The sequence below is a fragment of the Anomaloglossus baeobatrachus genome, chromosome 3, assembly GCF_048569485.1.
Source record: "Anomaloglossus baeobatrachus isolate aAnoBae1 chromosome 3, aAnoBae1.hap1, whole genome shotgun sequence".
In the NCBI taxonomy this organism is placed as follows: domain Eukaryota; kingdom Metazoa; phylum Chordata; class Amphibia; order Anura; family Aromobatidae; genus Anomaloglossus; species Anomaloglossus baeobatrachus.
Genome location: NC_134355.1, coordinates 271,828,791 through 271,847,274, shown reverse-complemented (window position 1 = coordinate 271,847,274; position 18,484 = coordinate 271,828,791). Strand labels below are relative to the sequence as shown.

Genomic DNA, 18,484 nt, shown 5'->3' with positions numbered 1-18,484 from the left:
CCCGTTCACATCCTTCTGTGAGTCTGCAGCCCTCATATGCCACTCACCCTGCAACTCCATCTTTCCTCATATGCCACTCACCCTGCAACTCCATCTTCCCTCATATGCCACTCACCCTGCAACTCCATCTTCCCTCATATGCCACTCACCCTGCAACTCCATCTTCCCTCATATGCCACTCACCCTGCACCCCCTCCCCCTCATGTCCCCTCTTTTCTTATTACCAGTCATCATGTGTCCAAATCTCTTTTAGGATTCAGTATCTCTTGCTTTCTGCCCGGCATCCTGTGTCTCCTCCCACACAGTCACATGGGCGTGACGTCATCGCAGGTCCTGCAGGATGGAGATTCCGTCTGCTGTGCAGGAAGCACTCCTGCTCTGCTGCAGCTCAGACACGGCTGGTGTCCTCTCCTGTTCAGGGGCCCCTCTACTGACACTGGGCTCCACTGACTCACAGGCCGGCCCCCTGACGGTCGCATTGTCGGCCACTACACAGCGGCACTACACATAGGGGCCCGGCAGCCGGCTCTGCAGAGCGGATGCCGGGCCCCTATAACCCTGCTGGCCCGGTCGCAGTGGCGACCTCTGTGACCGCGGTCGTTACGCCCCTGACCCCATGTACTACACCACTATATACTACACCACTATATATACAACACCATATACTACACCTGTAAAACTACACCACTACATCCCCAGTATTAGTCACCAGTCTCCCCCTCCCCCATTGTCCCCTCAGCTTATTAGTCACTACTTACCTCTCCCTTGTTATCGTCCCCGTCCTTAGGCACCTCCGTACAGGCCCCCCGCTGAGCTGCTCCTCTTATACGGGCCCTGCCTGTGCTGATGCAGTTCTGCGAAAGGCCCCCGCCGCTGCTTCTCTCCGTGAAGGCCCCCGCTGTGCTGCTCCTTCTCCTGCCGGGCGGGAACTTTTGAAATGACACACGCAGCGCAGTACTGATAACATCAGAGCGCACGCGTGTGTCACTGACAAAGTGCCGGCAGGGAACAGAGCAGAGACTCCTGCGTTCCGCTGCCTGCACTTACTGTGTGGACCAGCAGGATCTCTCCCTGCCCGGCACGCTGCAGCCCGGCTCCACTGCACCGGCTGAAGACAGGCGGGCCGGTCACAGAGAGTAGGCGGGCCGGATGTGGCCCGCGGGCCGCCCCTTGCCCGGGTCTGATATATGGGATGGTGTAGTGATAAAGATATGTATATATACACGTACACAGTATATATAATCTGCAGCTTTTTTGCCATAGAGGAACAAGGGGGAGCCCAAGCACAATTTCTTACACAGGGGCGCCAAACTGTCAGTGTCCGCCCCTGGTCACTCGTGTTATAATTAGGAAAGTCAGTCCATCAGACCTTCCACAACTTCATAGACAAGTAGAGATACCACTAGAAATGGATTCAAGGTTGAAGCCTACCACTAATGTACAGTGTTTGTGATTTTGTTGTTTACTCCGATTTATTTTATTTGTCTGTTGTGGCATGATAAGAGCAGTTTCTGGATGTTTCCACAATTCTCTTTTTGTTTGTTTTTTTCTTTATAGTTTTCTCCCTTTCATGCAAGTATTTTGGGGTCGTGCTCCTATGACTTTACTGTGAGGTAAGAGTTTTAATTATTTTTTTTGCCCTACAGTAATATATCATTTTTTGTAGTGCTTTTTACACAATTAATGCTTATTTACCAGCATGATTCATCCCAGCCCAGTTGCATGCATACATTTAAAACATTTAATTTTGGGCATATGTTATATCCAGTTTAACAGCCAGTCCAGTATATGCTCTCCTGTGTAGACAGTGTGCTGGATGACATTATCATCACCTATTAAATCCTTCATGGCAGGTCTTATATGCCCACCACTAAACTCTAAAGAGTTCAGCTACATTGTGAACATAGCTCTGCACATGCATCGGCCATAGGGTGTGGCGCAAATGTTAAATAAAGGGGAGAAAAGCAGCCAGGTGAGGAATAAATGATAAAAAGACCCCACCCACAAACTCTCATTCCAGTGCTAAAACTTTGATCCCAGGTAATATAGCAGGTTCAATAGCTAGTTCCTTGTGATTATATGAGAGGAGGTTTTCCACCATTATGATATTGATGACCTATTGTTCAGATAGGGTCTGAAAACTGCATCCCCACGAATCAGCTTTTACCAGTCCAGCAGACAGATGTGAATAGTTCCATCACATTTTTTGGTGGACGCTACTGGGTAGTGCGGATCATTTTCTATTCATTTGTACTGGTAACAACTGTTATCAATATCACAGTAATGGACAACTCCTTTAATTCTTAAAAAAAATAAAATGCTTCATCACATTGTTTATTGGCAGCTCCCAGGTACTGCAGAATACTTATTCATTCGAACTGGTCATCACTATCTAGTGGACAACTCCTTTAAAACTTAAAATGCTGTGACATGTGTACTTTATCTGTGACATATCTTAAGCCCCCAACACGCGCTTCAATATATCTCACAATCCGTCGTTGGGGTCAAGTTGTAAGTGACGCACATCCGGCATCGTTTGTGAGGTATCTGCGTGTGACATCTACGTGCGATCAGGATTGAACGCAAAACCGTTGATCGCAAACACATCGTATCTTTGTCTAGAATTGAGCGTTTTGTTGCACGAACCTAGTCAATTGTAACGTGTGACATCCCTCATACGATTTTGGTGTCTGATGCTATGTGCGCAGGTGTGCGCTCTGCACCGCAGCTTAAAAAAGGTCCGCTTCAGAGCGCAGCTGAAAAGCTGCGTTCTGAAGCACCTCACAATGTCTGTCATTCACTAATCTCTGTCAGTCGGTCACTATCTCTGTCCCTCTCTCTCTGTCCATGTCAGTCTATCCCCCTCTCTCATACTCACCGATCCCCGATCTCCGGCGCGGCACTGCACGGCATTCACACTGCTCCGGCGGCTTTTACTGTTTTGAAAAAGACGGCCGCCCATTAAACAATCTCGTATTCCCTGCTTTCCCCGCCCACCGGCGCCTATGATTGGTTACAGTGAGACACGCCCCCACGTTATTGGCAGCTATAGGCTGCCAATAACTCCTTATTACCCCGATTTGCCAACGCACCGGGGCAAATCGCGAAGAGCCGGGTACAGTCCCAGAACTGTCGCATATAATGTATGCGGCAATTCTGGGCGGCTGTTGGCTGATATTGTTAGGCTGGGGGGCTCCCCATAACGTGGAGCTCCCCATCCTGAGAATACCAGCCTTCAGCCGTATGGCTTTATCTGGCTGGTTTTAAAATTGGGGGGGACCGCACGCTGTTTTTTTTAATTATTTAATTATTTATTTCACTGCACAGTATAGACACGCCCACCGGCTTCTGTGATTGGGTGCAGTGTGACACCTGTCACTCAGCGTGGGGGCGTGTCTCTCTGCAACCAATCATAGGCGCCGGTGGGCGGGAAAAGCAGGGAATATGAGATTGTTTAATGGGCGGCCGGCTTTTTCAAAATAGTAAAAGCTGCCGGAGCAGTGAGAACGCCGTGCAGCGCCGGTGATCGGGGATCGGTGAGTATATGAGAGAGGGCTGCTCAATTCAGTTACTCAGGAGTTTAGTGGTCACCGGTGAGTCCTTCACAGGTGACCGCTAATCAGGGCGCGACACAGACAGAGCCGCAGCATGACAATGAAGTCGGGTGAAGTTCACCCGAGTTCATTCTGACAGTGCGGCTCTTTCTGTGTCTGCTGTCATCTGCCATTCAGCTCTGCTACATGGCTGTCTGTGTCTGCTGTCAGCGGCCATGTAGCAGAGCTGAATGGCAGATGACATAGTAAAAACGCATCCCTACACATTACACACGCTTGGCAAGTCAATAAAAAAAAAAGGGTGCCCAATGCATACGTCACAGAACACATGATCTAAAGGATCGCAAACAAAATTGATCAATTTAACATAGACTACTAACGCTCGTGTGACAGCAAATGAACGACCTACGTGCAATCTCATAAGATCCCGTATGCAACCTGGGCGTGTCACATCGCAAATGCGATTGTACAACTAATTGCAACGTGTAAAGCAGGCTTTAGCTACTCCATGAGAGCTGTTACGAGGGGCTGCTAATAAGTCTTTGGCTTTATCCAGAAAGAAATGAGATAGGATGATGAAACTTTACATTTATTCCACATACTCTCCACTAATTTCAACACACTTCTTAAGTGGGCTTTACACGCTACGATGTATCTTACATATGTCGTCGGGGTCACGTCGTAAGTGACGCACATCGGGCATCGTTTGATACATCGTAGCGTGTCACAGCTACGAGCGTCTGTGATCGAGCAATAATACTCACCTTATCGTTGCTCGTTGACACGTCGCTCATTTTCTAACTATCGAACGTCCTGTTGTTCATTGTTCCCGGGGCAGCACACATCGCTTCGTGTGACACCTCGGGAACGATGAACTGCAGCTTACCTGCGGCCGCCGGCAATGCGGAATGAAGGAGGTGGGCGGGATGTTTACGTCCGGCTCAACTCCGCCCCTGTGCTTCTATTGGCCGGCCGCTGCGTGACGCCGCTGTGGCGCCGAACATCCCTCCCCCTTCAGGAAGTGGATGTTCGCCGCCCACACCGAGGTCGTTTGGGAGGTAAGTACGTGTGACGGGGGTTTACAACATTGTGCGACACGGGCACAAACGATGGGGGTGGGTGCAATCACAAATGCGGACGCACAATTAATTGAAACGTCTAAAGCAGGCTTTACATTGGTATTCCAAGTTCTGTAAGCCTAGCAAAAAAAAAGATTTCGGTTGTGCCTCAAACCATCTGGTGAATAAGGTAGGTGGTCAACCAGTTGGAAGCCCAGCTCTGCCAGTTTTGCCGTGGTCGCTTGTGCATTGTGAGCGGAGGCGTTGTCTTGCAGGAACAAGATTCCTTTGAACAGCTTGCATTTTGTCCTTTAGAGCAACCTTCAATTGGTCCAAAAGCTCAATGTAATACCTTGCATTGATGGTGGAACCCTTTTGAAGGTAGTCCACTAGCTCCACGCCCTCCTTATCCCAGAACACAGACGCCATCACCTTAGTGGCTGGAATTTGCACCCTGAACTTCTTTGAACAAGGAAAACCACTGTGCCTCCACTCTTTTGATTGCTCTTTGTTTTCAGGGTCATACAAGTAAATCCAAGTATCATCCATAGTGACCAGTCGATTCAGGAAGATCTTATCAGTCCGGACATGCTGACAAATGGACTGGGAAGTTTTCACTCGCATGCTTCTCTGATCTGTTGTCAAACATTGGGGACCCACTTTACAGAGAGATTCCTCATGTCCAAATGTTTATGGATAATGACACAAACACGTTAACGGGAAATCCCTATGATGTCTGCTATTGCTTTAGCTGAAATTCATCAATTCTCCAGTATGAGGTTGTGCACAGCATCGACAATCTCCGGAACAACAACCACTCTCGGGCGCTCAGGACGCTCCTCATCATTGGTGCTGAAGTGGCCCGTTTTAAATTTGGCAACCCAGTTCTTAACTGAGGAATATGAAGGGACATTGACACCCCAATGTCTGGACTTTCCTTGTAGAAATAACAATTTTATCACTCCTCTGTTATTCGTTTTATATATATATATATATATATATATATATATATATATATATATATATATATATATATATATATATATATATATATATATTGTGACGTTGCACCTTGCAACATAGGGGGTTACTCGCTCAGCATGAGGGCTTCAGGTAGACACAGGAGGCACAGTTTCTTAAGATCACAGCCTGCTTTATTCCACTTCATAAAGCACCGCGCTGGTACGGATATCACATGGCATGTACAGGCAGGAAAACGTACATTCCCAAACCTCAGCCCTTCAGGTTATGTTCAGTCCACAAGTCCCTGCAGAGCCTTCTCAGATGCTGTTTCCTTACCTCCACCCATCAATGCACCCAGCTACTTCCTCCAGCACAGGAACTCAGAGCAGGGCCATGGGTGTGTCCAAAGGCCTGACTTTCATTCATGGGACCACACCCCGAGGTGGAGATATGGTGAACAGCCGTCCCACCTATCTCATTAGCTGTCCACAACAGAGTCGGCCCAGGTAACACACCTTAACCCTCTCAGCACAGTACCAGTGATTATATCACATATCCTCCCCCTCTGCCCAAAGCCGGGGGGTTTTGGCACCTTGACATAGCGGACAAGAGCACCCGCTCTGTCCGCCCCGGACTACAGCCCTTGATGTACCGTCCGCCACAGTCACCGGACCCTCCCCAGCGAACTCTCTCATACGCCCCCTGGTCAGTCCCAGCTCTCCAAGGCTGCCACCCACGGTCAGTGTAGGAGGGAGTCTCTCTCCCAGTCGATACTACCGTTCCGTCCAACCCTGAGCTATCCCGACCACTAGAGGGGTCACTATCGAGGGGTCTCAGCGGTGAACTGCCAGAAGAGGCGCCATATCCAAGCCCTCCGCAGGGTCTGTGTATAAATCTATCGTGGGCTCTTCTACCCGGGCATCGTCGTCTGTTTCTCGGATTGTGCACTCTCTTGTCAACGACATTGGCTAACGACACATCGCTACTTTCGTTCAGTCCTCTGGATTGTGTCTCACAGGCCTGAGACAGTTCAGAGTCTGTGCTATAGCCCGATGAATACCTGGGTCCTCTATGACCCTGGCTCCTTTTACCATTGGACTTGCTTTTGCCCTCTGAAGCAACACATTCATAGAGCGGGCCACCTTTCTCTTCGGGGCCATAGCCCCTATATGGTCGCCATCCCACACCAACGTGGTGAAGTTGGTTTGCAATCCTCCGTCTTTCTCGATTCAATTGTTTTAACTCTTCCAGGTATCCCAAACGGTATTCTAGGAGGGCTCGTATATCTTCAACACACCCAGTTGTGCCCACAATGGCACATGGAACCATACCGACTTCACAGGGCCTCCTGGCTTCGTTATGAATATCAATTCTTAATGTCGTCACACCGGTCTTATCAACCATCTCCTGCATGGCTCTTCCATGTCGTCCAATAAGCCTCATAACCATCTCTTTGGGCACTTGAATGATCTCTTCCACAAACTCCAACAACCAACGAGCTGTCTTCACCGCTTCTGCAGTTGTCCCATAGATACGAAATGTTCCACTGTCTTTATCTAAATGCACAGCTGTGACACCTGGAACCTTCCTGGCTTGCTTAATATTATTTCTTAGTGCTCTCAATGCCAGTCCAATTAATGCTTTCTTCACAACCACCACTTCTTGAAAGCCTGCGGTCAGCTGCACCAATCGTCTGGTGTCTTCATCCTTCTTTGCAGTGATGAGCCACTTCGTACGAAGACACCGTAGGTGCATGTCACCCAGGATTGCCACTCGCTTCTTTGTGACATCACTGAAAGAGCACACCACCAACTGATTAGTCTCTGCGGCAAAGTACACTTTACAGGCCCCTACTGCCTTCTGGAATCTCTCATGCACCTTCTCACTGGCGCAGGCTTCTCTTAAGTCTTCCGGCACGTCTATCCGGCACTTGAAGACTGGTCTGCTTCCTTCACTGTCAAGGACACCAGACTGTTTCTCAGGTCTCTTGCCTTCCTCCATATTCTCCGCCAAAGGCTTCACCTGTTGAGTTACACACGCCTCAGGTTCCGCCCCGGCCTCAGAGCCTTCGGGTTTCAGGCTCTTAGCTGAGCCAATCTTCTTGTCTGCGATCTTGGTTTTACCCACTAAGTCAGTCAGGCTCTCAGCTTCTGATGAGACCTCATGTCCAGACTTCACCTCTTCCTCAGAGGCTCTTTCCGCTTTTACAGCACCTGCTGTGTCTTGGGACTTCACTGCATTCCCTCCAACTTCCACTTGGGTCTCTGCAGTGTCACCCTCTGCCTTCTCTTGGGCATTTACAGCATCGCCTTCTACCAGGGTGTTACGCCCTTCAGCACGGTACTCTGTTCTTCTTAGAACCTTGGCACCATTTTCAACATTCATCACTTCACCACTGGGTAGCTTACCGGTCTGCTCACCAGGACCTTTGTGGATTTGTACTACACCAACACTGCCCTGGATTCCTTCTCCTATATTATTCTGTAGGATGTCATCTCGTACAGCGCTATCATCCAACAGACCACCAGCTTCATGCATGGAAATTATAGGAGACACCGCCATTACGTCTTTGGTCGGTTCCTCCCCTGCAATTTCACCCTGCTGGTTTCTGTCGTGACAATGTGTCAGTTCAGTCTTTGATTCCTCTTTCTTTTGTAGGATATCACTGTCTGACTCTACCGTAGCAGTTGCTACTGGCAACGTGTTTTCATTACCCAGGTATTTCACTTTCTCTGCACCCTCAGACGGCCTACACTGTGCCACCTCTCGGCGCTTATTACGTCTTCGGCGTCGGGAGGAAGTTTTCCCCTTCTCACACTTCTGTACCTCACTGTACTTGTTTGTCACCTTTCTTGAGTCAGTGTCTTTACTGGAGTCATCGTCACTCCCCCTGGTGTCCTGGACTAACACGTCCCCACTTAACCAGATGTCGGTCCCCTTTTCTGGAGCTACTATAACTGTAGTGGTCACACTGTCACTTCCTTTTGGAGACGTCATGGTCACCCCTAACTCTTGACAGTCCTTATGTGGAGGTACCATCTCCTCATTGCACCCCAATATCCCACAGGGAATCTGTATAACCTCATACGGAAAAGAGGCTTTCTTAGGCGAGGGCCGACTCATTCCTGTGCAATCGGTCCCGGCCTCTGTCTTCCATAAATCCTGAAAGAGCTCAAAGTCCCGTCCTATGATAACCGGATATAACAGATCTGGCGCTACACCCACATCAGGGCGTCCCAAACGTTTGGCCATTTGAATCATCACCCTGGCCAGAGGATATACTTTAGTGGTCCCATGCACACAACTTCCTTCTATCGTCCTACCCACCATCACATGGAGATCAGGCATGGGTCTAACTAAGGTCAACCGGCTCCCCGGGTCTAACAGACCAGACACACGTAGCCCATTCAAGTCCACGGAGCACTTCTGTGGCCTCATACTGGATGGATAGCCTATACCGCAGGTAGGACATATGTAAGGCGAACCCCATTGCCCCTTGCTATAGTCTACCTGTTTGGCTTGTAAATGCTCCACCCCCTTGTGGGTCACCATCACTTTCTGAGGCTCCGCCCCCTGTTGGGTAACTACCCCGTTCCGGGCCTCCGCCCCCTTTTGGGCAACCACCCCGTTCCGGGCCTCCGCCCCCTTTTGGGCAACCACCCCTTTTTGGGACTCTGCCCCCTTTTGGGCAACCACCCCTTTTTGGGACTCCGCCCCCTTTTGGGCAACCACCCCTTTTTGGGCCTCCGCCCCCTTTTGGGCAACCACCCCTTTTTGGGCCTCCGCCCCCTTTTGGGCAACCACCCCTTTTTGGGCCTCCGCCCCCTTTTGGGCAACCACCCCTTTTTGGGACTCCGCCCCCTTTTGGGGTTTCCATGCAACGTCCTTAGCCCCCAGTTCACACTGTTCGCCCTTATCTCCCTGGGCACCCAGTGTCCATACCGGCCCCGAAGGGAACGCTCAAACTGGTCCATGGCTGCCACATCGCTGCACACTGACAGCTCCTGCTGTCCCTGCACCAGGAACTGGTACAGCTCCTCCACAACGTCTGCAGGGACCATTCCCTCTTTTTGGCTTTTAGCCCCCACTGCTGTCACTGGACCTCCAGGCACATGCTGGTGGTGCTGCTGGCTCTGCAGCAGCTGGTTCAGGAGCTCCTCCATGCTGCAACGAAAAGAGGAACAGGAGGGGCGCTCCAATGGGTAATACCCGGTGGTCAAAGACAGGGGGGGGGGTTAGAGAACCACTAACCTTTCCGGGTTGTACCGCCCGTACAACCAGGATCTCCAGCCTGTGGTGTATCACTGCTCACCAAGCAGGGCCTTGCAACTCCGGCTGTCCTGGAACCTCCAGTCGCTGGACTCTCGCCACTGCAGCACGGGTCCCAACGACCGGCTGATTCACCACCAGGTGCTTGAGAGCGCTGTCCCTGTTCGTGGACCCGCCGATCCACCGCAAACCGCTTCAAAAAATTTTCGTGGACCCGCCGATCCACCGCAAGCAGTCCGTATCCACAGGAACATGTCCTAGGCCGTTGCCCCTAGCAACCAGGCTGTGTTGCCCCTAGCAACCAGACCGCATGCCCGCATTCGAGACACCATATGTGACGTTGCACCTTGCAACATAGGGGGTTACTCGCTCAGCATGAGGGCTTCAGGTAGACACAGGAGGCACAGTTTCTTAAGATCACAGCCTGCTTTATTCCACTTCATAAAGCACCGCGCTGGTACGGATATCACATGGCATGTACAGGCAGGAAAACAGGTACATTCCCAAACCTCAGCCCTTCAGGTTATGTTCAGTCCACAAGTCCCTGCAGAGCCTTCTCAGATGCTGTTTCCTTACCTCCACCCATCAATGCATCCAGCTACTTCCTCCAGCACAGGAACTCAGAGCAGGGCCATGGGTGTGTCCAAAGGCCTGACTTTCATTCATGGGACCACACCCCGGGGTGGAGATATGGTGAACAGCCGTCCCACCTATCTCATTAGCTGTCCACAACAGAGTCGGCCCAGGTAACACACCTTAACCCTCTCAGCACAGTACCAGTGATTATATCACAATATATAAAAAAACAAAGAAAAACAAAATAAATGTAAAACCAAAAATGAAAAAGTAAAAACATTTGGTATTGCCGCTTCTGCAACGACCCGATCTATAAAACTGTAACACTATTTAACCCCTTCAGTGAGCAGTGTAAAAAAAAATAATACTAATGTGAAAATAGAATAAAACATGATCAAAATGTTGAATATAAGAATGACATAGTTGAAACGTCCTCTTGGCCTGCTAAAAAAAAAAGCTGCCATACAGCTCCATCAGCAACAAAATATAAAGCTATAGCTTTCAGAATATAGCAATTAAAATGGTTATTTTTTTCTATAAAATTGTTTTTGTTGTCTAAAAGCAGCAAACCATTAAAAATTATATAAATGTGTTATCGCTGTAATCATACTGACCCGAATAATAAACCTGTATTCTAAGTTTTACCAAACAATGAACAGTGTAAAACCCCTCTACTAAAACCAATTCCTGAATTTTTGTTTCATGTTCATTCTACCTCCCAAAAATCAGAGTAAAAAACAATCCAAACATGTAATGTGCTCTAAAACGGTACCAATAGAAATATCAACTCATCCTGCAAAAAACAAGCCATCACATGACTCTGTTGGCAGAAATCTAGAAAAAATATAGCTCTTAAAATAGGGTGTTTTTTGTAAGAAAAAAAAAAGTTTTTAGTGTGTGATAGTTGCCAACCAAAAAAAATCTGATTTAAATCTGTGTCTCTGTAATCGCAGTGACCCGAAGAATAAAGCCGTCTAATCACTTACCACGCAATGAATGGGGTAAAAAAATAGATAAAAGCAATTCCTGACTTAATGTTGTTTTTTTCATTCTTCTTCCCAAAGGCAGTAAGGCTCGGCTCACATTTATCGTGTGCTCTACGCTGATCGCTCACACTTGGGTTTTCTTGTAAATCTCTGAAATACGTGATTCAGATGCAACCCCTGTCCTAATATTCCCTATAATGAGGCTGAGGGAGTCATTTCGGACTGTGTCTGCCTATAATCAGGTCAGCAGTGTCCACCTTTTCAGTGGTGCATAAAAGCGTGGTCGTCCAAAGTTTTGTGCACTTATGAAAAGGACACTGCTGAACAAAAGCCAGATGGAGTACAGAGTAACTCTGCTTCTTTATTATAGTGAATGGATTCCTTGGAGGTGTTAGCTGAATCACGTCATTCGAAGATTTAGATGAAAATCGAAATGTAAATGCTCAGCATAGAGCATGGAAAAATATGATCCAAATTGTTATTATGGAAATATAGGGGGTTTTCACATTACTGGTAGCACAAAGGCTCTGAAAGATGCTATGGCTTCCACAAAAGAAATCCAGCAAAACCTGGTCTCCCAAATTAAAATGCTCTTTTTCTTCTGAGCCCCAAAGTTTGCTTAACCCCTTGGTGACGGAGCTAATTTTCACCTTAATGACCAGACCAAATTTTGCAATTCTGACCAGTGTCACTTCATGAGGTTATAACTCTGGAACGCTTCAACGGATCCCGGTGATTCTGAGATTGTTTTTTCGTCACATATTGGACTTCATGTTAGTACCAAATTTAGGACAATATTTTTTGCGTTTATTTATTAAAAAAATTGAATTTTGGCAAAACTTTTGAAAAGTTAGCAATTTTCAACTTTTGAATTTTTATACCGTTAAACCAGAGATTTCTGTGACACAAAATAGTTAATAAATAACATTTCCCACATGTCTACTTTACATCAGCACAATTTTGGAAACAAAATTTTTTTTTGTTAGGAAGTTAGAGGTGTTCAAAGTTTATCAGCGATTTCTCATTTTTACATCTAAATTTACAAAACCATTTTTTTAGGGACCACATCACATTTGAAGTGACTTCAATAGGCCTAGATGATAGAAAATACCCAAAAGTGACACCATTCTAAAAACTGCACCCCCCAAAGTACTCAAAACCACATTCAAGAAGTTTATTAACCCTTCAGGTGCTTCACATGAACAAAAGCAATGTGGAATGAAAAAAAGCAAAAATTAAATTTTACCTAAAAATGTTGCTCTAACCCAAATTTATTCACTTTTAGAAGAAATAACACAACAAAATGGACCCCAAAACTTGTTCCCCACTTTCTTATGAGCGCGCCGATACCCCACATGTGGTCAGAAACCTCTGTTTGGACAAATGGGAGGGCTCGGAACAGAAGGAGCAATATTTGAATTTTGGAAAGCAAATTTGGCTGAAATAGATTGCGGGCACCATGTTGCATTTACAGGTCCGCTAAGGTACCTAAACAGAATAAACCCCTCACAAGTGACACAATTTTGGAAACTAGACCCCTCAAGGCTTCTATCTAGGGGTATAGTGAGCATTTTAGATCCACAGGTACTTCACAGATTTTGTTAACGTTACGTTGTCATATTGAAAATTTTAATAATTTTCTCAAAAATGTTGCTTTAGCATCAATTTTCTCACTTTTTCAAGAGGTAATTCCAAAAATTTGACCTCAAGGTTTGTTAACCACTTTTTTATGAGCGCGGTGATACCTCACATGTGGTCTGAAACCTTTGTTTGGACAAATGGGAGGGCTTGGAACGAAAGGAGCAATATTTGAATTTTGGAAAGGAAATTTGGCTGAAAAAGATTGCATGTCACATTTGGAGATCCTTAAGGTACCTAAACAGCAGAAACCCCGCACAAGTGACCCCATTTTGGAAACTAGGCCCCTCAAGGAATTTATTTAGATGTTTGGTGAGTACCCTGAACCCCCAGGTGCTTCACAGAATTTTATAACGTTGAGCCATGAAAATAAAAAAATAAAATTTTACCACAAAATTGTTATTTCAACCAGGTAGCTTTTTTTTTCACAAGGGTAACAGGAAAAAAATCACCATGAAATTTATTGTGCAATTTCACCTGAGTTTGGCGATACCTTATATGTGGTGGAAATCAACTGTTTGGGCGCATGACAGGGCTCGGAAGGGAAGGAGTGCCATTTGACTGCAAAATTGGGTGGAATCAATAGCGTACGCTATGTTGCATTAGGAGAGCCCCTGAGGTGCCTAAACAGTGGAGGTCCCCCACAAGTGGCCCCATTTTGGAAAATAGACCCCTGAAGGAATTTATCTAGATGTTTGGTGAGTACCCTGAACCCTCAGGTGCTTCACAGAAGTTTATAATGTTGAGCTGTAAAAATAAAAAAATACATTTTTACCACAAAATTGTTACTTCAACCAGGTAGCTTTTTTTTTTTTTACAAGTGTAAAAGGAAAAAATTCAGCATAAAATTTACTGTGCAATTTCTCCTGAGTATGCTGATACCTTTTGTGTGATGAAAATCAACTGTTTGGGTGCACAGCAGGGCTCGGAAGGGAAGGAGCGCCATTTGACTGCACAATTGGCTGGAGTCATTAGCGGACGCTATGTTGCATTTGGAAAGCCCCTAAGGTGCCTAAACAGTGGAGGTCCTCCACAAGTGACCCCATTCTGGAAACAAGACACCTCAAGGCTTTTATCTAGGTGTATATTGAGCAGTTTGAATCCAAGAGTACTTCACAGAATTTGATAAGCTTAGGTTGCCATATTGAAAATTTTCATTTTTTTCACAAAAATGTTGCTTTAGCATCATATTTCTTACTTTTTCAAGAGGCAACAACAAACCGTGGACCCCACAGGTTGTTATCCAATGTCTTATGAGCACAGGGATACCCCACATGTGGCCAAAAACCTCTGTTTGGATAAATGGGAGGGCTTGGAATGGAAGGAGCACCATTTGAATTCTGGAAAAGTTGAAATAAATTGCGGGCACCATGTCACATTAGCAGGGCCCCTTGGGTACCTATACAGCAGAAACCCCCCACAAGTGACCCCATTTTGGAAACTGGATTTTATTCAGGAGTATAGTAAGCATTTTGAATCCACAGGTACTTCACAAAAATGTTGCTGTAGCAACAAATTTCTCACTTTTAGGCTATGTGGCCATGATCCAGCGACACGGCGTCTAGTACACAGTGTCAACCTTCCTGCAGAGATGTGAGTGTTGTCCACGGGAGAACGCAGCTGCCCATGCCCACGATTTGGGTTCAGGCTGCTGTGGAGCTCTATGCTACCTGCAGAGAACACTCTTGTCTCCGCAGCATAAATTGACATGCTGAGGCTCAGGAAGCTGCGCCACAGGTCGGTTTATGCTGCGGAGAAAAGAAGCCCAGTGGGCATGAGATTTCTAAAAATCCTTCCACTGTGCTTCTACTGCACAATGCAGCGCTATGGATGCAGGGAAAACACTCTGTGCCCATAACGCTGCAAACCCTGATTGTGGGCACATAGCCTAAAATGCTACAATGGATGAATGGATAGATGTCAAACATATATAACATCCCACCGCCCTGCATATTCTAAGCTGGCGCCCTTTAGTGCCTTTCATGTGGCACTAAAGGGTGTGTAGCCTTGTATTTAGCCCCCCAAAAATTAATAATTAAAATAAACGACGTGGGGTCCCCCCTATTTTTGATAGCCAGCTAGGGTAAAGCAGACAGCTGTAGCCTGCAAACCACAGCTGACAGCTTCACCTTGGCTGGTGATCAATTTGGAGGGCTCCCCAGGCGTTTTTTTTTTAAAAAAACAAAACGTGAGGTCCCCCCCCAAGTTAGATCACCAGCCAAGGTTAAGCGGACAGCTGGGGTCTAGTATTCTCAGGGTGGGAAGAGCCATGGTTATTGGACTCTTCCCAGCCTAAAAATAGCAGGCCGCAGCCGCCCCAGAAGTGGCGCATCCATTAGATGCGCCAATCCTGGCGCTTCGCTCCAGCTCATCCCGTGCCCTGGTGCGGTGGCAAACGGGGTAATATATGGGGTTGATACCAGCTGTAATGTCACCTGGCATCAAGCCCTGGGGTTAGTGATGTCACGGCATCTAAACAGATATCCGACATCACTAACCCAGTCAAGTAATAGAAAAAAATAAAGACAAAAAAAAAATTTATTTGAAAAAAAAAAACTCCCTGAAACATTCCTCTTTCACCAATTTATTGAAAATAAATAAATTTCGGTCGCTGTAATCCATTTTGGAGGTCCCTCGGCGACTCTGGACCTTCTAGAATATGGGGGGCACGTTCAGGGAACGTATCCCCCATTTTCTGGAAGAGCAAGCTCTCCATGAGCAGTGTGGGTGCAGTAATCTGAGAATACTGCACTCACACTGCCCCGGTCCAACCTAGGGCAGAGTGACTTGCAGTAACCTCATTCCAGAATATGAGGGGCACGCTCACAGAACGTACCCCCCATTTTCTGGAACAGCAGGCTCTCCATGTGAGGAGTGTGGCTGCAGATCACTACACTCACTCTCCCCCGGTCCACAGCGCAGCAGCGAGGTCAGCGTCCCTGCTTGCAAGGATCCAGCTGACAGACGCTGTCTGCGCATGCGCCGCCAGCTGTCTAGGAGGCGGAGTGATCGCGGGGACGGAGCAGCAGCCAGGTAACGGGGCTGACCGGGGCTGACCGGGGGCTGATCGGGGGGGTGACCGGGGGACCTGGGGCTGACTTTTCTGTCGCATGTGACGTGTCACATGCGGCAGAAAGAGCAGAATGAATGCGGCTGCGCGCTATGCGCTGCGCGCCGCAATCTTGCATGCTCCGGCGGGGGGAAGGGGGAGCGCTCTAGAGAACAGGAGGGGGCTCCGGTAAACCAGAGGGCTCCGGTGGACCGGAGGAGGGATCAGGGGGAGGACATTTCCCTCCGATCTGAAATGTTTGATCATTTCAGATCGGAGGGAAATGACTGCAGAGCCGGCGGCGGCGGCAGTTTTCTGTGCGCTTCGGCGCCATTTTGGATGTCCGGTGGGGGTAGGGGTGGGGGTGGGGGGACTCTCCGGTACCGGGGGCTTTGGGGGCACTGGGGGTTTATATTTCTTTCTCATCTGACATGTTTGATCATGTCAGATGAAAAAGAAATCAGTTTTACCGGCCATTTTTTTTTTTTCATGTGTTCGTCGGTATACGGTGTATACCGCCGATCACATTATCGGGGTGCAAAAAAAAACACCCCGATTCATAATCTGGGGGATCTCAGCTACCCCCGGTAGCTGAAACCCCCGAGATTTTCGGTCGCTGGGGGGCGCTACAGGGTTTTTTCAGGCCGCCGCTTTAAAGCGGCGGAACAGAATAAGTACCCTGTTTTGCCGCCGCTTTAAGCCGTACGGCCGTCGTTATGAGGTTAAACCACATTTAGTGTCAACGTTTGGCATTACTATAGAGGAGAGAGCCCGGTTAATTACAGGGTGAATGACTCTAGAAGTATGAGCTGGGCACAATATACAGGCACTACAATGAACTGGGCACTACATTAGCAGATTTGCAATTTTCACCCAGGAACATACATTGTTACTTGTTTTAGGAAAACACCCATGCAGTCGAACTAGTCACACTAGTAGATAAATTCCCAGAGGTATGTAATTTCCAAAATGGGGTCACTTAAAGGGAATTCTGCTTTTCTGACACTTAAGGGCTCTTCATATAGAGCCTTAAAATTATTCTATAAAAATTTGTGCTCCAAGAATCAAATAGCACGCCTTCCCTCCTGAGTCTCATTGTGTGGCTAAGCAGTACTGTACAGCCACATATGGAGTATTTCCACATTTAGGAGAAATTGTGTGACAAATTTTGGTGTAATTTTTTACCAATTTCCCCAGGTAAAAAATGTGAACTCTGGGGCTGAAAATAAATTTTTGCAGTAAAAATGTAATTATTTTTTCTTCACAACCCATTGGTATAAAGTTCTGTGATGCACCTGTGGTGTCAATATGATCACTGCACCCATAGAGGAATTCATTGAGGGCTTTAGTTCGTAAAATGGCATGACATGGGAGGTCTGCTGCTCTGGAACCTCAGGAATTCTGCCAATGTGACATGGCATCTGCAAACGATTCCAGCAATTATTACACTGCAATATGGCCCTCATTCCCTTCTGAACTTTGCCTCCACTTATGGGGTATTGATATACTCAGTAGAAATTAAATAAATTGTACCATTCATGTATTCCTATTACCCTGTTTACAAATTAAAACCTTGGGGCTAAAGCAACATTTTATTGGAAAACATGATCATTTTACATTTTCTCAGCCCAATGTTACTTAATTCTGTGAATCGCCTGATGGTTAAAAATCTCAATTACTCCCCCATAGGAATTCTGCAATTTCCAAAATGTGGGGGTATCTGCTGTTTTGGCATGGCAGGGGCTTTTTATTTGTGACATGGTGTCCACACCATTTATTCCAGACAAAATGGCTCCTTCTCTACTGAGCCCTGCCATTTGCCCAAACAGTAGTTTTCCACCATATTTGGGCTATCCATATACTGAGAATAAATTGCAAAATAAATTGGTGCATTTTCTCTTATTATCCTTGAGAAAAAAACAACATTTTTGTAGGAAAAATATGATATTTTATTTTCTTGGCTCAATGTTATAATATTCTGTGAAGCACCTGGGGGTTCAAGGTGCTCACCACACATCTATATAAAATCCATAAGGAGTATAGTTTCCAAAATGCGTCAATTGTGGGTAGTTTCCACTGTTTAGGCACATCAGGGGTTCTGCAAATGCGACATGGTATCTGCTATTGATCCCAGACAATTGCATTCCAAAATGTAAATAGCCCTCTATCTCATCTGAGCCCCGGCATGTGCCCAAACAGTAGTTTCCCCCACATATGAGGCATTGTTGAACTCAGCAGAAATTGCACAGCAAGTTGTATGGTCTATCTACTCTAGTTACCCATATGAAAATAAAAAAAAATTGGGTCTAAAGCTACATTTTTGTTGGTAATTTTTTTTTTTTTTTATTTTTCACAGTTCAATATTATACAATTCTGTAAAGCATCTGGGGG

General features: G+C 46.8%; 1 protein-coding gene across 1 annotated transcript in view; it reads left to right on the top strand.

Annotated features, from left to right (window-relative positions):
* Window positions 1–18,484, top strand: part of PEX7 (peroxisomal biogenesis factor 7) — a 328,168-nt gene that overhangs the window by 178,965 nt on the left and 130,719 nt on the right. Inside the window, exon 8 of the mRNA XM_075339838.1 lies at window positions 1,558–1,613. Coding sequence (XP_075195953.1) covers window positions 1,558–1,613 — 56 coding nt within the window. The remainder of the gene's footprint in view (window positions 1–1,557; window positions 1,614–18,484) is intronic.